This window comes from Dendropsophus ebraccatus, chromosome 6, assembly GCF_027789765.1.
Source record: "Dendropsophus ebraccatus isolate aDenEbr1 chromosome 6, aDenEbr1.pat, whole genome shotgun sequence".
In the NCBI taxonomy this organism is placed as follows: Eukaryota; Metazoa; Chordata; class Amphibia; order Anura; family Hylidae; genus Dendropsophus; species Dendropsophus ebraccatus.
In genome coordinates, this window is record NC_091459.1 from 16,562,407 (window position 1) to 16,588,618 (window position 26,212).

General features: G+C 44.8%; 1 protein-coding gene across 4 annotated transcripts in view; it reads right to left on the minus strand.

Moving 5' to 3' along the window:
* Positions 1 to 18,030, minus strand: part of LOC138794672 (5-hydroxytryptamine receptor 3A-like) — a 34,878-nt gene extending 16,848 nt beyond the window's left edge. For 2 of the 4 annotated variants that reach the window (XM_069973473.1, XM_069973470.1), the window contains exons 1-2: positions 15,202 to 15,217; positions 1,779 to 1,823 (exon numbers count right to left, since the gene is read on the minus strand). In XM_069973473.1, the coding sequence (XP_069829574.1) occupies positions 1,779 to 1,781 (3 nt within the window). In that variant the 5' untranslated portion in view covers positions 1,782 to 1,823; positions 15,202 to 15,217. Of the gene's footprint in view, positions 1 to 1,778; positions 1,824 to 15,201; positions 15,218 to 17,485; positions 17,523 to 18,004 lie in introns of those variants that run through there. The other 2 variants (XM_069973471.1, XM_069973472.1) reach the window with 2 other exon arrangements.
* Between the last annotated feature and the right edge of the window lie 8,182 nt (positions 18,031 to 26,212).

Genomic DNA, 26,212 nt, shown 5'->3' on the forward strand with positions numbered 1-26,212 from the left:
CTGGAGGATAAAGGTGGGGGTAGTAGTATGATGATGGAGGGTCTGGAGGATAAAGGTGGGGGTAGTAGTATGATGATAGGGCAGGAGGATGAAGGGGGGAGGAGGATGAAGGGGGGAGTAGTATGATGGTGGAGGGGGAAGGAGGATGAAGGGGGGAGTAGTATGATGATATGGGTAAGGTGGTCTCTGAGGCTAACAGTATTATTGAGGGTCTGAAGCTGGCAGTATTAGGCCGTCTGAGGCCTATACTATTTGGGGGTCTCTAACACTTGGCTCCCCATATGTCACCACCATTAAGACTGGCACTTATACATGCTCCTCTGCAGCCGCCGCTCTCCGCTCAAAGAAGTATCATGTTACTTCTTCGAGCGGAGAGCGGCGGCTGCGGAGGAGCGCACACTCTCCCATAGATGGGCTATGGGACAGTGAGACAGGCGGGATCTTGCGGCGGAGAGTTCCACCGCGGAATTCCACCTGTTTTACTCAGTGTGAACATACTCTTAGTGTATGCACTTCTGTTATATAGTTCTGTATGCACTGTTGGTATGTAGTTATATATGCAATGTTCACTGCTGGTATATAGTTGTGTTTGCGGGGGAAGGGGCGCAGTTTCAATTTTCGCCTCAGGCAGCATAGAACCTAGAATCAGCCCTGGTTATAACTTTTTGATTGCAGTGAGTCCGACCAGTGAGCCCCACATGATTTCGAGAATGGGGATCTATGTGTCCCATTAGAATTTGGTGGCTGGTCGACGACACTTCATCTATTCTCTGTGGGAGCTGGAGAGACAGGCGAATGCTGTACCTAGTTACCTCTGGCAACTTTCATACAGAATAAATATAACAGCAAGTATGTGCAACCCACCACTTTATTCTGACTCAAGATAGTGGGGGCACCAGTGTTTAGACCCTCCCATGATCAGATAGTTGGGGAATAACTTTGCTATTTGGCAAACCCCCTTTTTTTGCATAAATCAATAGTACAGGCGATTTTAAGAAACTTTGTTATGGGTTTATTAGCAAAAAAGTCTTTTTGAATGCAGAAAATGGCATATTTGCCTAATAAACCCAATTACAAAGTTTCTTAAAATCGCCTGGACTATTGATTTCTGAAAAAAAATAAAAAATGAAACAACACTGACACTTCAAAGACGTTTAAGATGTGCCATACTGTACATATCAAGAGGGCTCAATCCTGTTAATAAGTTTGGTGCATCTCTGATCTCTCTCACTCGGCATGCTCCAGTTTTTGATATCATAACTGCAAAAGATCTCCTTATTACCTTATGTCAAGCCCTAGAATAAGCTATGTCACATCTGCCGGGCCACATAAGAACATGCCGTGTCCTGAAAGCCCTGCCTACTCCTTGAAAACATAGCATAGATGTTTTAAGATGTTTTACACCAGAAAACTATCAATACAACAATGATGACTTTCTCCCATGTGTCTATTTCTAGGAATGAGTGAAGCACCCAGCATTTAAAGGAGTTATCCAGTGCTACAAAAACGCTTTCTTCAAGAGACAGCACCACTCATTGTCTCCAGTTCATCTGTAGTTTGCAATTAACCTTCATTCCCTTCAATAGAACTGAGCTACAAAACCTGCACCCAAACTAGCGACAAGAGCGGTGCTGTCTCTGGAAGAAAGTGGCCATGATTTTGTAGCACTGGATAACCCCTTTAACTATTACTGTGTTCTGAGAACTTTCTATGACTGTGAAAAGGGCCATCTAAGCTTTTTAGTTCATAACTATATTTAGATTGGTAGAGAAACTTACCATCCGTAGCCAAAGGAAAGTGGTGAGGATCTGAGATTTTTCATTCTAAAGAAAACAGGAGTTTGTTTGAAAAGGTTACAAAAGAAGCAGATATAATATATACTGCATATCTCCATAGCTAAATCAAACATTATTAGGGTATTCTCTTCTGGAAAAGAGGGCCCCTCAGTCTTCTCTGCCTGCTTGCGGCTGCCATAGGTGGTGAGGAGGCTAAGGACAGGTAAGTCGGCTGTGTTATGCAATTTTTGCAACTACAGCTGACTTTAAGGGGGTATCCTCTTGAATCTAGCTATGATTTATGAACATGCATCCATTCATTTTCAGACCAAGGTGATGCCTGGGCCTTACCATACAGACCATGGAGATGCCTGGGCCTTACCATACAGACCATGGAGATGCATGAGCCTTACCATACAGACCATGGAGATGCCTGGGCCTTACCATACAGACCATGGAGATGCCTGGGCCTTACCATACAGACCATGGAGATGCCTGGGCCTTACCATACAGACCATGGAGATGCCTGGCCTTACCATACAGACCATGGAGATGCCTGGGCCTTACCATACAGACCATGGAGATGCATGGGCCTTACCATATAAACCATAGAGATGCCTGGGCCTTACCATACAGACCATGGAGATGCATGGGCCTTACCATACAGACCATGGAGATGCCTGGGCCTTACTATACAGACCATAGAGATGCCTGGGCCTTACCATACAGACCATGGAGATACCTGGGCCTTACCATACAGACCATAGAGATGCCTGGGCCTTACCATACAGACCATGGAGATACCTGGGCCTTACCATACAGACCACAGAGATGCCTGGGCCTTACCATACAGACCATAGAGATGCCTGGGCCTTACCATACAGACCATGGAGATACCTGGGCCTTACCATACAGACCATGGAGATGCCTGGGCCTTACCATACAGACCATGGAGATACCTGGGCCTTACCATACAGACCATGGAGATGCCTGGGCCTTATTATACAGACTAAGGTGATGCCTGGGCCTTACCATACAGACCATGGAGATGCCTGGGCCTTATTATACAGACTAAGGTGATGCCTGGGCCTTACCATACAGACCAAGGTGATGCCTGGGCCTTACCATACAGACCATGGAGATGCCTGGGCCTTACCATACAGACCACAGAGATGCATGGGCCTTACCATACAGACCATGGAGATGCCTGGGCCTTACCATACAGACCATGGAGATGCCTGGGCCTTACCATACAGACCATGGAGATGCATGGGCCGTACCATACAGACCATGGAGATGCCTGGGCCTTACCATACAGACCATGGAGATGCCTGGGCCTTACCATACAGACCATGGAGATGCATGGGCCTTACCATACAGACCATGGAGATGCCTGGGCCTTATTATACAGACTAAGGTGATGCCTGGGCCTTACCATACAGACCATGGAGATGCCTGGGCCTTATTATACAGACTAAGGTGATGCCTGGGCCTTATTATACAGACCAAGGTGATGCCTGGGCCTTACCATACAGACCATGGAGATGCCTGGGCCTTATTATACAGACTAAGGTGATGCCTGGGCCTTACCATACAGACCAAGGTGTGGCCTGGGCCTTACCATACAGACCATGGAGATGCCTGGGCCTTACCATACAGACCATGGAGATGCCTGGGCCTTACCATACAGACCATGGAGATGCCTGGGCCTTACCATACAGACCATGGAGATGCCTGGGCCTTACCATACAGACCATGGAGATGCCTGGGCCTTATTATACAGACTAAGGTGATGCCTGGGCCTTACCATACAGACCAAGGTGATGCCTGGGCCTTACCATACAGACCATGGAGATGCCTGGGCCTTACCATACAGACCAAGGTGATGCCTGGGCCTTACCATACAGACCATGGAGATGCCTGGGCCTTATTATACAGACTAAGGTGATGCCTGGGCCTTACCATACAGACCAAGGTGTGGCCTGGGCCTTACCATACAGACCATGGAGATGCCTGGGCCTTACCATACAGACCATGGAGATGCCTGGGCCTTACCATACAGACCATAGAGATGCCTGGTCCCTACTATACAGATCAAGGTAATGTTTGGGCCTCGCCATACAGACCAAGCTGAGTTCTGGGTTTCCACACTGGGAGGAAGGGGGTTCCTCTCAGTGCTGGCGGCTGCAGCTCCTTGGGTCTGCCTGTAACTTGTTGTGGAGCAACGATTCCTCCAACCACAAACACACGGGTATGAGGGTGCAGGTCCAACAAAAAATAATAAAACTAAAAAATATGTATAAAATATATGTAGAAAATTTATTAAAAGACTCAATTAACTTTTTGTGTCTTGTTACTGTATATTTAGACTGAATGAGTGCTGGTATTCGGTTCATCCTCTGCTATAGTTCACACTGATGGCTCATGTTTGTAACTTAAAGTCCAATTCCAATTTCCTCTTAGTGGAAACACATATGCTCTAGATCAGGGATGGGGAACCTTCGGCCCTCCAGCTGTTGCAAAACTACAATTCCCATCATGCCTGGACAGCCAATCCTCGCTTTGGCTGTCCAGGCATGATGGGAATTGTAGTTTTGCAACAGCTGGAGGACCGAAGGTTCCCCGTCCCTGCTCTAGATGAAGAAAGGGAAACCTGCGGCCTACAAGCTGTATTTACAAGTTTGACGTTGATTGTCCTAGCATGAAAGGAATTGTAGTTTTTAAACATCTGGAGGGCGAGAGATTTCCCATCCCTGCTCTAGAAGAGGGTTCAGGACTGTACTAGTTGTTAGGTTTTTGGGTATAAGGTTTCCTGATTGAGGGGAAGGTGACTCTTATCACCTGTGTCATCATCGTGCTGCCTTATAGTACTATAGTGCATAGTTGCCAACAGGCTCAGATTTGCTGGGACTGTCCCGATTTTAAAGAGACAATCCCAACAAAATAATGTTACAGGTAGGTCCTGTAAAGGCCCGCCTCCAGTGTCACTGTCATTATAACTTTCAAAATCTAAATCAACAGTAGATGTGATATAAAGCAAGTTTGCAATTTACATTCATTATTTTTTTAAGTTATCATGCTTTAAAAAAAAGAGCTATACTTACCAGAAATCCAGGTCCAGTCTTCTTAAGGCAGCTACATAACAGCTATACTTACTTCTATCCAGGTCCAGTCTCCTGAAGGCATCTACATAACAGCTACTGTATACTTACTTGTATCCAGGTCCTGTCTCCTGAAGGCAGCTAAATAATAGCTATACTTACTTGTATCCAGGTCTAGTGTCCTGAAGCTTTTTAGTCTTGTGATTGTTGAAAAAAAAGAGACTAAACACATTAAGTCACGGCTAGTACTGAGTATCATGGCTTAATATGTCCATCAATCACATGACTGCCTTCTCTGTGAATGCAGATGAATGGGACTTCCTGTGTTTAGACTCTTTAAAAAAAAGTTTAAATACAGGAAGTGCCGTGTTTTCCATGATAACTAAAAATATGATGAATGTAAATGGAAAACTTGCTTTATATCACATCTTCTGTTGATTTAGATTTTGAAAGTTATAATTGACAGTGACACTTTAACTATAATAAATTTTAATGTGCTAGTGGGGTCCCGACTACATTACATAATAGGGGAGCTCATCGGAAAGCTACTCCCCACCTACATCAGATTGTGGTTGACAAACAGCTTCCCACATTGCAAACTATGTGAGAGGCTAATCCTGAGAGAGCCCTGCCCTGTTAGAACATAATCAATTACAGTCATTCCTCAAGACTCCCCCAGTACATGCGGCACTAGATCTTACTCTGACATAGCCTTACTCTGACATAACCCTGGCATAGCCTCCTATTTTTCCTTGTGGGAAAAGGACTTAGATGTCTCTCTCACTACAGACGAGGTCACAAAGATGTATACCTTTGCCCATGACATGTCCATGGCCTCCCATTCGAAGGAAAAAACTTTAAGATCATGTCGCGATGGTATCACTGCCCGACTTTACTTCATTGCATGTACCCTGATGTGTGGGATTAGTGCTGGAGGTGTAATCAAGAGGAGGGGACTTTGCTGCACACATGGTGGGTCTGTTCCCGCATCAAACCTTTTTGGGAGGAAGTTTTGAGAGTGTACGAGGAGTTCTCTGGAAAGCGCATTGTTAATTCCCCCCAAACTACCCTTCTATCCCTACTACAGGGTACATTGGCTATGCTCAAGAAAGACATGCTGCTACATTTCCTTACTGCTGCTATAACAGTGATACCACGCCATTGGAGAACCGTAGATCCACCTACTTTACAGGAATGGTTCGTAGAATTGAATGCTATACAATGTGCGGAGGAGATGGTGGCTGAGGCACAGGGCCGCTCGGACACTTTTAAGAACGTATGGACAGTGTGGACTCTCCATGCGGAAACTTCAGGCTTTGCGGATACCCTAAAGTGAACTGGGGGTGGACATCTGGGCTCCTAGAATGTACTTTTGCTGGGCCTTTTCCTTTCTTTTTCTTTCCCTTACTTTTTTATGTGTTCTGTTTTTTCTTCTTTTTTCTCCTTTTTTGGTTTTGAAGAATATAATGTGCTTCATTTTATGGCTCCTAACTAGAGATGAGCGAACCTGGAGCATGCTCGAGTCTATCCGAACCCGATCGTTCGGCATTTGATTAGCTGGGGCTGCTGAAGTTGGATAAAGCTCTAAGGTTGTCTGGAAAACATGGATATAGTCAATGACTATATCCATGATTTCCACATAGCCTTAGGGCTTTATCTAACTTCAGCAGCCACCGCTAATCAAATGCTGAACGATCGGGTTCGGATGGACTCGAGCATGCTCCAGGTTCGCTCATCTCTACTCCTAACGGTCCAGAGGAGGAGTTAGCAGGAAATCCTTGGTAGGAAATCTTTGGTAGGGATGTTAGGGATAGGACCACATGTTTCCCCTATCATACTGTATAACATTTATGTATCCTTACCTAATATAATGACTATGTAGCTTTGTCATCTACATGTTTTATTCTTTGCAGTGAAATGCCAGTAGCCTTAGCTTGTGAAGGCGTTATGTTCTCCTGTATATTTCTGTTTTTGAAAAATTCTTCACAAAATAAAAGTAAACATACATATTAGGGAAGCAAAGTGCCAGGGCGATTACTTTTAGGAGATGCCTACTGGGGAGAAAGGTCTAACTACCAGGGTGGATTACCCTAAGCAGGTGCAACATGGGGAAAACTACATACTGGGGGGGGGGGGGCTACCTATCAGGGAGGCTACCTACTGGAGGAAATGAGAACAGAGAAAACTAACTGCTGTATGGAAGGCACAGAGGGGGCCTAAGTACTTTCTTTTAAGTGTCACTAACTTTCAAAATCTAAATCATCAGTAGATGTGAAATGAAGCAAGTTTGCAATTTACTGTCACAATTTTTTTTAATCATGCTGTAAAACGAAGCTATACTTACCAGAAATTCAGGTCCAGTCTCTGAAGCTTTAGTCTTTTGCTGGTTGAAAAAAAAGAGACCAAACACAATAAGTCTGGCCTGTGCAGAGAGTCACGGCTCAATGAATGCCTTCTCTGTGAGTGCAGATGACCTGGGAGACATGGGACTTCCTGTGTTTAGACTAAAGTCAGAACACAGGAAGGTCCATGTTTTCAATTCGAACTAAAAAAAATAAAATAATGAATGTAAATTGCAAACTTACTATATATCACATCTACTGTTGAGTTATAACGACAGATACACTTTAAGGCTATGTGTCAGCGAAGACAAACACGACCAGACAGTGGGCCCTAAACTGAATCCACCCACTGTCCCTGCCTAATTGCCTCAGTCGACCCTAGGCGGTCGCGGACAACCACGAAGACGTTCCCTGCACTGAGTACTTGGGACACAAAACACGACAGACGGACAAAACACAATAGAGAGTAGTGAACAAAGCCAGGTCAAACCACACGGGCAACGCAGTACAGAATCGGCAGGCAAAGAATAGTCACAGGTCAGGCGGAGGGTCACGAACACGAGAAAACAGGCAGAAGGGAATAGGACGGGGAACGCAGGAATAGACTGGGGAGAGCTGGGACCAGGAGTTAACCTAATAGCCAGCGATTTACCACTGGCAGTGATTGAATTATATATTGGACCAGGAGCCCGGACCAAAGGCTGATTGGTCCGGCCTCCTGAGTCCAGCCTTACTGCAGCTGGTGCACTGCAGGCTGAGCGGCCGGGCGACCTGTCACTCAGCCTGAGTGCAACCCCAGCAGCTGTGTGCCGGCCGGCCGGCTAACAGTCACGTGAGCCCACGGCGTCCCCGGTTGCTAGGGACGCCATCGGGACTCAGTGACGTCACTCGGCTCCGGCGGGCGGAGCGACGGCGCGCTCCCGAGCTGACTGCCAGAGCCGAGCTGGAAGGAGACGTCGCTGGATCCAGGCAAGGTAAGTTCCTGACATTACCCCCCCTCTTATGAGGGGCCTAAGGACCCTTATCCACTGGACCAGGCCTAGACGGGTTCTGAGCATGGTAACGTCGGAGCAACTGAGGAGCGTGCAGGTCCTTGAGTGCCACCCATGTACGCTCCTCTGGTCCGAAGCCCTTCCAGTGGACCAAATACTGCAATGAGCCCTGGACCCAAAGGGAGTTTAGAACTCGCTCCACCTCATACTCCAACTCGCCCTGAATGATAAGTGGAGCAGGAGGAGGCGACGGGGAAACCGGCGGCACATATTTTTTCAGCAGCGCTTTATGAAATACAGAATGAACCCTCAATGACGCAGGTAGTGTTTAAGTCTGAAAGTAACCGGGTTAATGATCTCTACTACAGTATACGGCCCGATGTATTTGGGCGCCAGTTTCCCCGATTGTACCCTTAATTTAAGATTTCGAGTAGAGAGCCAGACCTTATCACCTACTACATATTGATGGCCAGATATGCGTCTTTTGTTAGCGAATCATTGGTAAGACTCTTGGGCTTTAACCAAGCTCTGATGAGCTTGGGCCCAAACTGTGCACAGTTTAGAAAAGATAGTCTCAGCTGAGGGATTAACAGACTCTGCAGAGTGAACAGACGAATACCTGGGATTGAAACCATAGTTACAAAAAAAAGGTGACATATTAGTAGAACGTTGTTCATGGTTGTTAATAGCAAATTCAGCTAGAGAAATGAAATCTCGCCATCTATCCTGCATATCAGCCACGAAACATCTCAGAAATTGTTCCAAAGACTGGTTGATCCTCTCAGTTTGTCCATTCGTCTGGGGATGGAAAGCAGACGAGAAGGACAAAGAGATTCCCAGCTTACCACAGAACTCCCTCCAGAATCTGGCCACAAACTGGACACCTCTATCGGAAACAATGTTCTCCGGGACACCATGTAACCGCAGAATATGATTGATAAATAACGTGGCCAACAAACGAGCACTAGGGAGTTTACGCAGTGGAATAAGGTGACACATTTTAGAAAACCGATCCACCACTACCCAAATGACAGTCTTACTCCTAGATACTGGTGAGTCGGTAATAAAGTCCATCGATATATGTGTCCAAGGTCTCGTAGGGATCGGCAGAGGATGTAACAATCCCTCCGGTGGCCTACGGGGAACCTTGGACCTAGCACAGACCTCACATGCTTCAACAAATGATTTAACATCTCGGCCCCACGTTGGCCACCATAAATGGTGCAAGAGCAAATATTTAGTGCCTGCTATTCCTGGATGTCCTGCCAAAACGGAACTATGGATTTCTTCCAGAACCCGGAGGCGAAGGTTCAGTGGCACAAATAGGAGGGAATCAGGAGTGTTATGGGGGGCTAAATCCTGAGATTCAGCAACAAGTGTAACCAAATCCGGTTGTAGGATGGATACCACAACACCTGATTTTAAGATCGTATCGACCTGTTTCTCAGGAATGTTCCCGGGATCAAAGCTGCGAGAGAGGGCATCTGCTTTGATATTACGAGAGCCAGGTCGATATGTGATCTCAAAGTCAAATCTAGTAAAAAATAGGGCCCATCGGGGCTGACGTGGAGAGAGACGTTTGGCAGTATCAAGATAAATGATGCCTCCACTCATCAAATGCCATTTTGATAGCCAGTAATTCCCTATTCCCAATATCGTAGTTGCGCTCCGCTTGGGGAAACTTCCTCGAGAAGTACGCAACTGGCCGAAGATGAGTAAGAGTGTCGGTTCCCTGGGATAAAACCGCTCCCACACCCACCTCGGACGCGTCCACCTCTACAATAAATGGGCGCTCGAAGTCGGGTTGAGCCAGTACTGGAGCCTCTGAAAAACATTGCCGAAGGGTGTCAAATGCCATGATTGCCTCTGTGGACCAGTGTACCAGATCAGCCCCTTTTCTGGTTAGATCTATGAGAGGTTTAGCTATAACTGAGAACCCCTTAATAAATTTCCTGTAATAATTAGCGAAACCTAAAAACCTTTGTAAGGCTTTCAGGTTATTAGGTCGTTCCCAATTTTCAATAGCAGCTACTTTAAGGGGGTCCATACCAAACGAATCGGGGGTAATGTTATAGCCCAAAAACGAGACCTCCTGGATACCGAATTGGCATTTCGACACTTTGGCGCAAAGATTATTTTGTCTCAGAAGCTCCATTACCGTGCGGACCTGCTTTACGTGGGAAGACCAATCTGAGGAAAAGATCAAAATGTCATCAAGGTAGACAACAAGAAAACGTCCAAGGTGCTCACGGAAGATGTCATTAACAAAGTGTTGGAAGACTGCTGGGGCATTGCATAACCCAAAGGGCATAACGAGGTACTCGAAGTGGCCCTCTGGGGTATTGAAGGCGGTCTTCCACTCGTCACCTTCCCTGATTCGGATTAAATTATAAGCCCCCCGCAAGTCAACCTTGGAAAACCATTTAGCGCCCACAATTTGATTAAACAAATCTGGAATTAACGGTAGTGGGTGTTGGTTTTTAACAGTAATTTTGTTTAGTTCCCGGTAGTCGATACAGGGCCGGAGACCCCCATCTTTCTTGCCTACAAAAAAGAAGCCTGCACCCATAGGAGAAGAGGATGGACGTATGTGGCCCTTGCGTAAACTGTCCTTAATGTATTCTCGCATGGCTTCTCTCTCAGGGCAGGACAAATTAAATATTCGACCTCGGGGATATCTGGCACCGGGAACTAAATCAATGGCGCAATCATACGGCCTATGGGGTGGCAACCCGTCCACCGCTTTTTCGTCGAACACATCAGAATAATCCAACAAGAATTCGGGAATCTCTCCCTCCGCCAGGGAGCATTCTGCAAGGGAAACAGCGATACAATGGGAAGCACACCCAGGCCCCCACCGCACAAGTTCCCTGTTGGACCAATCGAAGACTGGGTTATGAGCATCCAGCCAGGGTAACCCCAGGATAACATCAGACGATAGATTATGCATAATAAAAAATCAAGATTTTCAACATGGACGGACCCTACTTTAACCTCCATGGAGGGGGTCCTATACCGTACATCACCCTGGGCAAAGGGAGCAGAGTCTGCTCCAGTGACATTAACTGGAGCAGCAAGGGACATACCTCTAAGCCTGAAAAAAACATGGGGTTAATGAAATTTGCTGAGGATCCAGAATCGATCTGGGCATACCCGTTAATACTCTTATTTCCCAACACCAAAGAAATGGGCAACAACAGCTTATTTTTGAAGGATACCTGTGCGCCTGAGAGACCCCCTCGATAGTCTCTCAGGCGTTGAAGTTTTCCGTCGGAGACCCCGGCTTGTTGGGACACTGCCGAACCTGGTGTCCTGTCTTCCCACAGTAGAAACACAGCTTATTCTGCAGGCGATGGGCTCGTCGGGCCTTGGCATCTGCGGAGTCTACCTGCATTGGCTCCTCGAAAGTGGGTGAGACAGGAAAGGGAGGTTTGGAGGACGGGATTGGAGAGATAGGGGTTCTGGAATGGTCAGGAGTACCCTTCTCCTTTTGTCGATCCCTTAACCTACGGTCAACCCGGATCGCTAGTGTCATGCTCTCTTCGAGCGAGTCGGGAGTGGGGTATGCTACCGACATGTCCTTCAGTCGGTCGCAAACCCCCCCCCCCCCCCGAGAAACTGAAATCGGAGGGCTGAGTCGTTCCATGTGGAGAGACAGCTCCACTGCCTGAACTCAGAGCAGTACTCTTCCACTGGACGACGGCCCTGTCTCAACCCAGTCAGCTGACGTTCGGCATTGGCTGCACTGTCCGGGTCATCATACAGTAATCCCAGCGATAAAAAGAACTGGTGGTCGGTGGTCCTTAGGTTAGGAGTGTCAGGTGGTAGAGAAAAGGCCCATTCCTGTGGTGGTCCTTGGAGAAGGGACATGATAATGCCCACTCTCTGGGTCTCATCTCCTGAGGAGCGTGGGCGTAACCTAAAAAACAACTTGCACCCCTCCCGAAAAGTACGGAATTTACTACGGTCCCCCGAGAACTTGTCGGGGAGCTGGACGGGTGGTTCGGGAGGTAATGGGGAGGTTACAGTAAGCTGTCGGGATGCCGTCTCCTGATCCTGGACTCTTACAGCAAGTTCCTGGACCATGGTGTTAAGTCGCTGCATTTGGTCCACGATATTGGACATGGCGGTCCTGTTGTCCATGGGGCAATTGGCAGTATAATGGCTGGCTATTCTGTCAGCGAAGACAAACACGACCAGACAGTGGGCCCTAAACTGAATCCACCCACTGTCCCTGCCTAATTGCCTCAGTCGACCCTAGGCGGTCGCGGACAACCACGAAGACGTTCCCTGCACTGAGTACGTGGGACACAAAACACGACAGACGGACAAAACACAATAGAGAGTAGTGAACAAAGCCAGGTCAAACTACACGGGCAACGCAGTACAGAATCGGCAGGCAAAGAATAGTCACAGGTCAGGCGGAGGGTCACGAACACAAGAAAACAGGCAGAAGGGAATAGGACGGGGAACGCAGGAATAGACTGGGGAGAGCTGGGACCAGGAGTTAACCTAATAGCCAGCGATTTACCACTGGCAGTGATTGACTTATATACTGGACCAGGAGCCCGGACCAAAGGCTGATTGGTCCGGCCTCCTGAGTCCAGCCTTACTGCAGCTGGTGCACTGCAGGCTGAGCGGCCAGGCGACCTGTCACTCAGCCTGAGTGCAACCCCAGCAGCTGTGTGCCGGCCGGCCGGCTAACGGTCACGTGAGCCCACGGCGTCCCCGGTTGCTAGGGACGCCGTCGGGACTCAGTGACGTCACTCGGCTCCAGCGGGCGGAGCGACGGCGCGCTCCCGAGCTGACCGCCGGAGCCGAGCTGGAAGGAGACATCACTGGATCCAGGCAAGGTAAGTTCCTGACACTATGTTTACACTACATAAACGGATGTACTTTTCGCGGGGTGGAACAATGCCTTATTTTCAATGGGATCCTAATCGGAGCTTATACACATCGTATACGCTCCGGCCGGGATCCGTGCAGCACCGCAAATAACTGACATGCCAGTTTTCTGCGGCTGCAAGTCAATGAATTGCGGCCGTAGGAAACCCTAGGATGCGGATCAACAGGCTACGATCGTTTCGCGTGCGCACCTAAGGCACACTTCCTCTTTGCCTACGGATTCTAGGGATCTCTATGAAGGTCAGAAGACTCTTCAATGCATTTTGAGAAATTCCTTTTTCCGGCGCTGGTCTTTTCCTAAGTACCGGCCCGGCAGGCCCCCCCCCCCCCCCCCCCCAGTGTGGCCATATCCCCTGCCCTCTGTGATGCGGCTCCATCATGGACAACAAATGTTTCCGATAATTGGTTCATGTAAAAATGACAGCAATCAGCCAAGTAGTGGGAAAGCACATATTTAGAGAACGTATAAAAATTTTGCATTATTGACCGCACATCTTCTTAGGAAAAAGGGTGTGGGCCCTAATATAAGACTGGCGTACAAGTACCCCAGTCTTAATAAGTGCTCCTCTTTGTGTTTAACAGGCGTGTGTCTGGGACCATGAGAGGGTATACATCACTCAGACCCCATGGCAAGTGCTGCAGTGGTACCATGACCAGACCTAGCTAAAACCACCTGGCTACCTCTGGGTCACTGCATACATCTCCAAACATGCATTGCACCTCAGAGCCAACTGCAAGGTACCTGCCCATCTTGTAGTATCTGCCCACCACTGGCTCAATCTGCTTCTACTCTGCACAGTAAACACAGTATTTATCCTTCTGTCTCTTTTCCCCCATACTACTCAGAAAAGTTGTTTCAACATCGATAGACAGGTGTAATGGCAGTGGTGGGCGGGGTTACAGATGAGTTGTTACAGCTTGCCTGGCAACAGAAAAGACAGAGATCATGTGACCTCTGTCTCAGAAGGGAGGGGGAGAACAGAGGAGATGAGACAGAGTGGACCAGGAAGTGAGGATTTTCAGCAGCTTTAGGGTGTAAGTCAGGATGTGCTGCAGGTAAACGGCCCAATTCATATAATTAAAACCTATTACACACAACCTTAGATTAAATGTGGGGATTGAACAGGGTTCAATCTTTCAATCTTTCTTAACTGGAATATCCCTTTAAGTATGCAGTTCTGACCGCACTGATAAATGCATTTCCGTGCTGTCAGTTTACACGGATTGTTTGTACAGCCCGGCCATCTGATTCCTCATGCTGTGTGAAGGCACTGCAAACGAACGCTGATGAAGCTCATTGGCGCTTGTTTGTGGCCACCCGCGTTTGACATATCTTTAAATGTAAAAGCACCCTCACTATATCATCACAAGACTATAGGAGCTAACCTACAACATCATGTACAGATTTCTATGGTGATTTCTCTGTTACTGTTCTCTGGCTGCATCATTAGAGACTGATGTGCAGTGCTGCGGGTTGGAGTACATTATAAGAAGCAGACATTGCAGTTTCTGTGCATTCTCTAAGCCCGGCAGCTGCAGTGCTGGCATGTAAGGCTAGGTTCACACTGCGTTTTTGCAATCTGTTTTTTTCATCCGTTTTTGCAAAAAAAAAAACGGATGAAAAACTAAAAAAAAACGGATGCTTTTGTGTGCATCCGTTTTGATCCGTTTTTCCATTGACTTCCATTGTAAAAAAAAAAGGATCAAAACGGATCCCTTTTTTTTAACGGAAACAAAAGTAGAGTCAGCTACGTTTTTGTGTCCGTAAAAAAAACACGGATCCGCTTTGATCCGTTTTTTTTTTACAATGGAAGTCAATGAAAAAAACGGATCAAAACAGATGCACACAAATGCATCCTTTTTTTTCAAAAAACGGATGAAAAAAAACAGATTGCAAAAACGCAGTGTGAACCCAGCCTAAGGGAATGAATGTATAGCTAATGCAGCACCATGCTGGATCTATATGTCAGCTGCTGTGACTTATTTTGTAAAGTCTGTATCTTTTAATTTGGTAATTGTTTCTAATATTGGATCTAGACTAATATTCAGGAGAGGCCTCAAAGGCTCCTGGCCAACAATTTCCTACCAAGCTCCCAGAAAATCCGTGGACACATTGGGGGAGATTTATTAAACATGGTGTAAAGTGAAACAGGCCCAGTTGCCCCTAGCAACCAATCAGATTCCACCCTTCATTCCTCACAGACTCTTTGGAAAATGAAAGGTGGAATCTGATTGGTTGCTAGGGGCAACTGAGCCAGTTTCACTTTACACCATGTTTAATAAATCTCCCCCATTGTAATAACCTTCTTTGAGCCACTCTTTTCTGCTTTGAGCGATATGTACTGTCCCGACTTTATTACGTTCTTTTTATCCCACAGTCTCTGAACTGTGTTGGAGGTTTGGGCTACATAGCGGTACAATGGGACACATTTGGTGGGAATACTCCAAGTTGCAAGGTTTCTGGACAACAGTAATAGAGTTGATTATTGAAGCAAAATTGGCCAAGAACCCATTAACATTGTTACTGTCCATTATACCTGGAACACTAAAAAAAATATAAAAAGAGTATAATGGGTCCTATTACACTGCCTGATCATAATCTGCTAGATTGGCGCTTGTTTACTGAGAAATTAGACAGGCCTACTATCGGGCAGCACAGACATCTTTAGCGATGTCCGTGCAGCCCTTGCCTTAAAGAGAACCAATCATGGAAGAAAGTTAAAAAAAAACGCAAATGCAGTCTGTATCAGTATGAAGTCTATCTATGAAGATACAGACTGCCTTTGCAGTCTGTATCTTTAAACTTTACCCGATCCTCTGTTCCCTGGCTGTTCCGGCGGCGGCGGCGCCATCTTGATGACGTCACGCTGGAACGCACCGCTGGAACGCAAGTGACGTCATCAAGATGGCGCCGCCCACCGGAACAGCCAGGGAACAGAGGATCAGGTAAAGTATAAATATACAGACTGCAAATGCAGTCTGTATCTTCATGAATAGACTTAGGGAGAGATATACTTTCATAATAGGGACAGTTACATTAAGGTGATTGGTTCTCTTTAAGGGTACAAACCCACTTGACGTATTTGCTGCGTGAATCAGTCTTAAAAATAAGCAGGCAAAACGCAGGTTGGCTTTATACGATTGTTCTGTGTTAAAATACGCAATTGCGTATTTTTGAAGCGTGAAGCTTGTTGTTAGCAAAGCATCAGTTGTTAAAATACGCAATTGCGTATTTTTGAAGCGTGAAGCTACATGCGTTTTTCGCACAGGTTGTTAACAACTGATGCTTTGCTAACAACAAGCTTCACGCTTCAAAAATACGCAATTGCGTATTTTAACGCAGAACAATGGTATAAAGCCAACCTGCGTTTTGCCTGCTTATTTTTAAGACTGATTCACGCAGCAAATACGTCAAGTGGGTTTGTACCCTAAGTGTAAAATATTAAAGTATTATATCACCTTACCAAATTCCCAAGTGTCCTCGGAGGCCTTCCTCGTTGTCTGCAGCTCTGCCTTCTGTTCCACACTGACAGGCCGACAGCCACTCAGCCAATCAATGGCCGTGGCCTGTCTCACAGGAAGGCCTCCAAGGACACCGAGGACGTGGTAAGGTAGGCTTATACTTTATTACTTTATACCACAATCATCAGCCATCGGCCGTGCGTTGCTATTACCCGTATTAATGCGTGCGTGACACCTGAAGAAAATGATCAGCCGATGATCGTTTTATTGGCTGATCATTATCTCTATGAGGGTATGCGCAGACTGAGGAATCCGGACGGATCAACCACTGCGGATTCTGTAGCTTGCGGCCAAGCACATCTCCGCCAGAGCCATAGACTCCATTCTATGCACAAGCAGATTCCGCCGTCCACCGAAAAGAATGAACCGGTTCATTCTTCAGGTGGAGGGAGGAATCTGCCTGTGCATAGAATGCAGTCTATGGCTCTGGTGGAGATACGCAAGAGTGGGAGTGAGCTGCGGAATCCATGGCGGGTGATCTGCCCGGATTCCTTAGTGTGCATGCACACTTACTGTACACAGAGTGATTATCGCTTTATGTAATAGGTCCCTAACACGGTTTCTCTCATTAGCAGCTAAGCCTTTGGTAACGGAGTGGTTTGCCGAAATTTTATACCTGCAGAGAATGTGGCAATTCAGGGCAGGATGTAATAATAAATCTACATGTACTACCGGTATATGGCCTGTTTGGATGGCTTATGGATATTCCAACATACCGTTCTTGTCCTGTACAAAACAGTAGCCTAAAATGTCTTTGTGTTTTGTGTTTTATGGGACTGTGCTGACTTCTTTCATTTTTTTTTGTTTTCTTTTTTTTTTTCATTCTGATATACTTATGTGTTATTTACCCTTAGTTGGGTCTTGCTGCAAAAGCCTCAAGGTGCGATGGTACTTGTGAGCTGCTTTTACTGAGCCGGCGTTTCTGATTGGACTTGTTATATTTGCCTGATATTTCCGATGTACGCTGTTATCCGCTACATTATCTGTGTCATGTCACACTGTGTTTTATGCACGCTTTCCTTTCTGTAAAGTATTTCAATAAAGATTTGAATAAGAAGATGAGCAGGTTTATACCTTCATATAACATTAGTTATTTAGACTAGTAGATGTAATGTGTATAACATCTATAAATATTACAGCCGAATGGGAGACAGTTATCAAACTCGACAAAGACCCCATTGTGGTGGAAACATTGCATTTGCTTCATTAGCTTCCACTTAGGAAACACTTAGGAATCAGCTTAGAACATATCTTACAATTATTCAAAGAGTTATGGCTTACTGTAACAAATATGACACAGTGGTTGTGCCTCTCTCCATTCTCTCTTGTCATCTAGGAAGTTCTATATTACATACAAGAATTCTTACCACTCCAAGCACTGCATAGATTGTGAAGGAGATGTTCACACTAGTTGGGCGGCTATAATTCAGGGTTGGACGAAAGGACTTCTTATTGAATACACTCTGCAAGGATTCATATGATGGCCCACCTTCAGAACCAGAACATTGCAGCTCATCGCCTTGAACTGAAAGAATAGCAATAAATAAGAAAATGGCAAACATTTACTAAGTGATAAAGCATTAATGTACCACTGGATCCCAATAAAGAATGGTCATCTACGTCTCTAGCGACTCTGTACCCACAATCTGACCCCCCCAAACCACTTGTACCATCAGATAGCTGCTTTTAATCCAAGATCTGTCCTGGGGTCCGTTCGGCAGGTGATGTGGTTATTGTCCTAAACAACTTTTAAACTTGCAGCCCTGTGCACAACGGCCAGGGCTTAGAATAGCTGTGCCCTAACTATGCACCACCCCTCCGTCCCTCCTCCCCACCCTCTTCATCATTAGGAATGCCACTGGAACATTTTCTCCTGTCTGAACATTGCACAGGTGCCCTAACGATCCAGCCCATGTGCCGTGCTGACACAGGTGAGGAATAAGAGATAATCTGCCTGGAGCATTCCTAATGATGAGGAGGGTGGGGAGGAGGGACAGAGAGGATGTACCAGCCTAATGCATATGCATTCTAAGCCCCGGCTGTTGGGCACAGGGCTGCCAGTTTAAAAAGTTGTTTTTTAGGACAATAACTGCATCACCTGCCGAACAAACCGCAGGACAGATCTTGGATTAAAAGCAGCTATCCGAAGGTGCAAGCGGTTTGAGGGGGTCAGATTGTGGGTATAGAGTCGCTTTAAAGTTAAAGAGTAATTTTCATGTATTGACCAATAAATATAATATAATAAACCAATAATTATACCTTACTATTTTGATTTGTTAATGGACTATGAGTTTAAAGGGAATATCTCACATAAAGTTTTCTTTTACTTATTAGAATCAGATACAAAAAATTTTCTTTTAGTCTAATCTGTTTCTATTTTCCGACTGTAAATTTTTTATTTCTCCTTTTATACATTGTTTCATCTTTCACTTTTTGTAAATTGTTCTTGCCTGGTCTGTTTTTAACAGCATTTACTGAGCACGCTCTGTGACCTGTGAAGAGGCCATTCGTCAAGGAAGCTGCTATTGTCTCCTCTATCTACTGGGGTCACATGACGCTGCAATGCTGTACAGATCACTTTACAGCAGCCTCCTTTTATTACCACAGACACAACAGGAAGTCTCAGCTTAGTTTTAGCCCCAGTGGTGAGAATGAAAACTGTTAGAGCTCAAGATTATTTTACATAATATAGATAGAAAATGGGAAATTAGAGAACATTTTCACCAATAATCCTTAAAATATATGTTTAATATAAAAACATTATTTATACAATAAATAATTTTCAGACTTCCCCTTTTCTTTAAGATAAAGAAAAGTCATATTTGAGTTTAGCTAAAATGAATATCTTTATGTTATGGAAAGAGTTTTGATGAAATATTAAGCGCACTCATTGGTCCACATTTATTACTCAGTTTACATGTGATTTGGTGGTATTAAAATTGTGTTTAAAAAAGTGTTTATGACATTTATCTTCTCAAAAAAAAGTGAGAAAAGCAATCAATAAGATGTATGACTATTTATGAAAGACAAAGGTTAAAGGGAATCTGTCACTAGGTTTATTCCACCTTAAGGCTATGTTCACACTACGTAAAAGTACGGCCGTTGTTGCCATCAGCAGCAACGGACATATTTTATGCAGTGTGGAACATTGCCTCTTGTTCTATGGGATCCCGGCCGGAGCGTATACACATCGTATACGCTCCGGTCGGGATCCCGTGCGGCGCCGCAAAGAATTGACATGTCAGTTTTCTGCGGCCGCAATTCAATGAATTACGGCCGTAGGAAACCCTGTCAGTTCACACAATGAAGCAAGCAGCTCTGGACGCTTGCTTCATTGTGTGTTGTGGGAGGTTCTGATGCGGGCGTGCGCTGATGCGCCCGCATCAGAACACTGCGGCCGGAAAGATCACCCGGCCTGTACTTAAAGAGGACCAATCACCTAAAATTAACTGTCCCTATAATAAAAGATTATCTGTCCCTAAGTCTATTCCTGAAGATACAGACTGCCTGTGCAGTCTGTATCTTATGCTTTTACCTAATCCTGTAAAGCGGAGCAGTAAGAACGGGGGCGGCCATCTTGATGACGTCACAGTGATGCGTTCCAGCGCTGGAACGCAAGGGACGTAATCAAGATGGCGCCCGGCTTTACTGCACCGCTACAGAGGACTGGGTAAAGTATAAGATACAGACTGCAAAGGCAGTCTGTATCTTCATGTAGTTTATTTCTGAAGATACAGACTGCCTGTGCAGTCTGTATCTTATACTTTACCCGGTCCTCTGTAGCGGTGAGCTAAGCCGGACGCCATCTTGATTACGTCCCTTGCGTTCCAGCGCTGGAACGCACCAGTGACGTCATCAAGATGGCCGCCCCCGCCCTTACTGCTCCGCTATACACGATTAGGTAAACGCATAAGATGCAGACTGCACAGGCAGTCTGTATCTTCAGGGACATACTAATAGGCCCAGTTAGAGTAGACATACACAGTGATCTCGCGCTGTATAGCGCGGGATCACTGTGTATTTACAGAGCGGCGGCAAAGGCTCATGGGAGCCCTTCCCGCCGCTCGGCATGCCGGGAGCTTCCTGTCTCGCGCCGGCTCTTTTAAAAAGAGCCGGCGCGAGACAGGAAAAGAGAATGTGTATATTGTAAAATCACGGGAGTAAAATGAAATAATTCCAATTACAAATATTAATAAAATATGAATTTACAGCTTATTAGCAAAAAAAAAATGTTAAAATTTCGGCCATGATTGGTTCTCTTTAAGTACCGGGCGGAATGATCCGGGCAGAGACCGGCCGTTCCGTGACCCGGTCGGGTCACGGAATGGCCGGTCTCATACGACGTGTGAACATGGCCTAAATGAGGGCAGCATAAACTAGTGATATAAATGCTGACTAGATCAATGTACATACATAATTCTTTTCAGCTGTTCTCCTTATATGCAGGAGAATAGAATTTTTTACATACCCCTCCTCCCGCCCTCCAGCTGCTGATTGACAGTTAACTGCCTATACACAGCATGGATAGATAACTGCTAATCAGCAGCTGCTGGGCAGAGTTTTCTGCTTCTCATGAATATCCAGGACCACTGGGCTCATGCACATAATGGAGAGGACTACTTATTGTCCATGTTATTGAGGACGATATCTCCAAATCAGCTGCACAGAACAATGTAAGTGATATATCATTCTGTTCAGCTTTTCTGTTACCATTTTACAATGCTCTTAGTATAGGACAGCAGAAACCTACTGGCAGAGTCTCTTAAAAGAGGTGCAGTCTAGTGGCACAAATGTACAGCTGCTCATAGCAGGTGCAATAAGTCCAACATTCAGACAATTTCACACACATCACATTTATTAATAAATGTGTGGGCTTATAATAAATTAGGTGAAAGCCTCACCATCTACCCTTACCAATTTGATTGCTGCTCATTGTCAGTTACAGCTCCATTTACAGATCTGCCAAAGATGGCAATGGTTTTATTCATGCATAAATAGCTATTCCATTGAACAGCACAGTATTCACGCTATAGTAAAAGGCTATGTTCACACAACGTTTTTTCATCTCCGTTTAAAATGACGCCCGTCATTTTGAGTCTAAAATAACGGACGTTATTTAGCTGCCTGACCTCCCCTTAGTGCACTGACAGGTGTTTGCACATTATTCTAGTTTGGTTACTAATTGGCCGTTGGATGGGGCTTAATTGAAAAGTCCATTGAATTTAATAGCAAAAACGGAGACAGAATGGTGACAAAAGGAAAACTGTGTGTGAACTACAAATAAAAAACGTTCGCTGTTAACAAAAGACGCCTGAAAATGTTCATGTTAATTATTTTGACGTCCGCGGCAAAAACGTCAGTTTTTTAAATGCATTGTGTGCATTGGACGTCTGTCTTCCCATTGACTCCAATGCAATGGCATTGCAGTCAGTTAAATCTCGACAAAAACGGATGTTATTTTAAATATGAAAATCGGCCGCCTTTTTAATATTTTTGACGTTGTGTGAACATAGCCAAAATCTGATTCAAACTTCCACCCCCCGGAGCTTTTTTCCAGCTAATAAACATGTGTGTGTGTGGGGGGGGGGGGGGGTCAGGCACTAGGAATAGGCAGGACTTAAAAAAAACCCTCTAACTGTGATTGGCTGACTAAACTATGCCACCTCCTGAATATAAAAATAGGGGATTTCAGATTTGTGTCACTTACTGGTTGGAGCTAGAGAGGGACAAGATATATACCAGGGAGAGAGCTTTTAGGTGAAGTTAGGTAGGGAGAGACCCCCAAAAGCCCTTATTGAGGCTAAAAGTATAAAAACCTTATATTTAGAAGCTGTTGTGAGACAGGCAGTGTGTTCAGGCATTTACTGATAGTGTACAGTATATGGCTGTATACTGTGATTGCGGGATAATACCTGTTATCTTGCTACTACTGATTTGCGCAGTCTACGTCCTCTAAAGGAGTTTCACTATTCGCTCATCTCAATAAAGGAAGTCCGGTTATTTCTAAAATACAGCAGCCATCAGAAGGCTGGGGAAATGTGATTAAAAGTACAGACTTACCTCTCCTCGTGCCAGTGGTGAGTGGCGGGACTGACCTCATACACCCGCCAGAAGGCATTTTCCCCATAGTCGTGACGTCATCACAAGGCCTAACCCGGCTCATGGACTGGAGCCGGGTTTCAACCCCATTCACTGAATGGCAGAGTGACCAGTCCATTAGCCGGATCGTGACGTGTCAGCACCAGAGATCCCGGAGCCTGCTTGGGGTCCCGGGGCTGGTCCCGCTTTGGGGTCCCGGGGCTGGTCCCGCTGCTCAACGGCAGCTGTCAAATTTCAAAAATCGCCAGCCTGCTCTTTAAATAAAGGCAGATAGTGATAAATATTCTTTTTTCTAAATTTATTTTTATTTTGTAATTGGTGATTTTTTTTTTACTTATTTTCTTTAATTTTTATATGATTATGGAGGCAGGCTTTGTGCTTGAAATGCTGACAGCATTTATAGTTATATAAAAAGAACATATATCCAACCAGTTCCTATTCCCCTACAAAAAAAAGTAAGTTCACCATGACAACTTCCTCTGGCAGAGCGTTCCATAGTTTCCCTGTTTTTACAGTAAAGGATCCCTATCCGCGTTGGCATAGAAACTTTTTTTCCCAGAGTATTACTTCTTGTTATTATTACAGCCTTGGATATAAATAGATCATGGAGGAGATCTTTGTACTGCCCCCTGATATAGTTATACATAGTTACTAGGTCACCCCCAAGCTGTCTGTTCTCTAAACTAAACAACCCTAATTGTGATAATCTTTCTATGTACTGTTACTATACTCTCATACTACCCATACTATTTATTGCCTGCGTTGCCCATATTTAACCCTTTAAAGACCGAGCCAATTTTCATTTTTTTCCTCCTCGTGCTTAAAAGGCACCCGCTGTCCTGTCTGCTCTACTCCACTGCTGTACTCCATGCTCTTCATGGAGCTGTTTGTCTTCTTCCGTCTTCGGCTGCAATGATACCTCTGGCCACCAGAGTGCGCGTGCAGTCTCCCTCTCTAGATTTATAGGGGTAGCTTGTCTCCACCTGCTACTGCTGTCTCCCAATCAAGAGCCACCTGCAACTTTTTTTTTTTTTTTTTTTGGTGTGTGAATGCAGCAATGCCAACAATATCCTACCAGCACAATGAAACATCTTAAACAATAAAGAAAAGATGAAGACGGCAACAGTGAGTCAAGAAAATAGAAACGGATTGGGAAAAAAAGAACATGTTTTAGTATGTGTGTCTAATCGGCAAAAGAAAATCTAGGCTAAACATTCTCTTTAAACATCTGTTGCTAGGTTTATTCCACCTTAAATTATTGCAGCATAAACCAGTGACAGAAATGCTGAACAGATCGGTGTATTACTTACATCATTCTCTTTAGCCGTTCTCCTAATATGCAGGAAAATAGGATTCTTGCCACACCCCTCCCCCCGCCCTCCAGCTGCTGATTGGCAGTTGGCTGCCTATACACAGCATGGATACATAACTGCCAATCAGCAGCTGGTGAGTTTTCTGCTTCTCATGAATATCCAGGACTACTGGGCTCATGCACATAATGGAGAGGACTACTTATTGTCTATATTATTCAGAAGGATATTACTGAATCGGCTGCACAGAACAATGTAAGTGATACATCATTTTGTTCAGCTTCTCTGTCACTAGTTTATGCTACCCTGAGATAGGACACCATAAACCTACTGACAGAGTCTCTTTAAGAGTATGTAACATATAACAGGAGGGAAATTGGCAAAATAAACATTTCCAAAACCTCATTCCAAATATTGATCAAAAACATGTCTTGGCAATAAAGAGAAATAGCATATTATAATACAGCTATGGATACATCCACTAGCTGTTAGCTGATCTAGTCATCTTCTACCACGGCTAAAAGTTATTATGCGTTTCTCCATATTGCCAAGGCCTGTGTGTAATCAATTTTTGGAATACAATTTTGGGAAAAAGGTTTTATGAAGCTGATTTTCCTCCTGTTACACATTGCGCACTGTTCCATACATTTCCTCAGGTAAACTCTGGCATAGATTTACTAAAACTCTCTTATTCTTAAATAGTGTTAAAGTAGTATTCCCACCTAAACTACTATAGTTATACTAGTAGGACTCGTCAAGTTAAAGTGTCACTGTCGTGTGTATATATATATATATATATTTTATTATTATTATTTTTTTTTTTTGCAGAAATCAATAGTACAGGCGATTTTAAGAAACTTTGTAATTGGGTTTATTAGGCAAACATGCCATTATCTGCATTCAAAAAGACTTTCCCCAGCCCCCTCCCCCACTTCCTCTCTCTCATCCACTGCTCATTATCAGGAAATCTCGACTCTTACATCAGCCGAGCCCTGTGTAACCTATGGAGAGGGGAGGGGGGAGGATGGAGATTTGTCGCCAGCAGAGAGCAGAGAAAAAAGAATTACACAGCAGGACTTGTGTGAAAGCCGTATTCAGAGGTCAGAGAGGTCAGTGCTGACTTCAGAGGAGATAGCCCGGTGATGTAGCTGTAAATTAACTCTTTGATTTCCTGATGTCATCTTCCTCAACCCCTTCCCTCTCCATAAGAGAACCATGAAGACAGGAGGGAGAGCTTCAAACTGCTTTCTCATGATAAAAATGCATTTTTCAACTAATAAACCCAATTATATAGTTTCTTAAAATCGCCTGTACTATTGATTTCTGCAAAAAAAATAAAAATAAAAATAATAATAATAATTAAATGACAGTGACACTTTAAATATTTTGGAAAATACATTCATTCAGCAATTTGCCTACTTTTCCTGTTATGACCACTCTTTCATTGTTAACAACATGTTCTTTAGGTTAAAGGGGTAGCTCACAATTTTTTTTCTTTCAAATCAACTGTTCCCAGCAAGTACCATAGATTTGTAATTTACTTCTATTAAAAAAATATTGTCTTCCAGTACTTATCAGCTACTGTATGTCCTGCAGGGAGTGGTGTATTCTAGTCTGACACAGTGCTCTCTGATGACACCTCTGTCCAGGACAGGAACTGTCCAGAGCAGTAGTAAATCCTTATAGAAAACCTCTCCTGCTCTCTTGACTAGAAAGAGTACCACTTCCTGCTGGACAGACAGCAACTGATGAGTACTGGAATATTAAGTAAATTACAAATCCCTGGCACTTTCTGGCACCAGTTGTTTTAAAACATTTTTTTTTTACACACAAGCAGTATGTGAGATGTCCATCTCTGTTTGTGGTGATAAGTGAAGTCTGTTGTAAAGTGATAGGTACAGAATTACACAGAAAGGTGACACCACTCACAGGATACCCTTTTATTTAAGAACTGAAAGGGGAAATGACATAGCTCAATATCCCAGCAAGTAATGGGTGAGAGGTGGCCACTATCTTGAAAGCTGCCATATTGGATCTAGGGAAAGTTTTTCCAGTGGGAAGGTGGTCATTTAGCATATCAAAGAAGACCAGAATTGTCTGAGATGCACTGTTAGGCTCCTATTAAATGGAACGATGATTGGCCATATTGGCCCGATCCGGCCAATT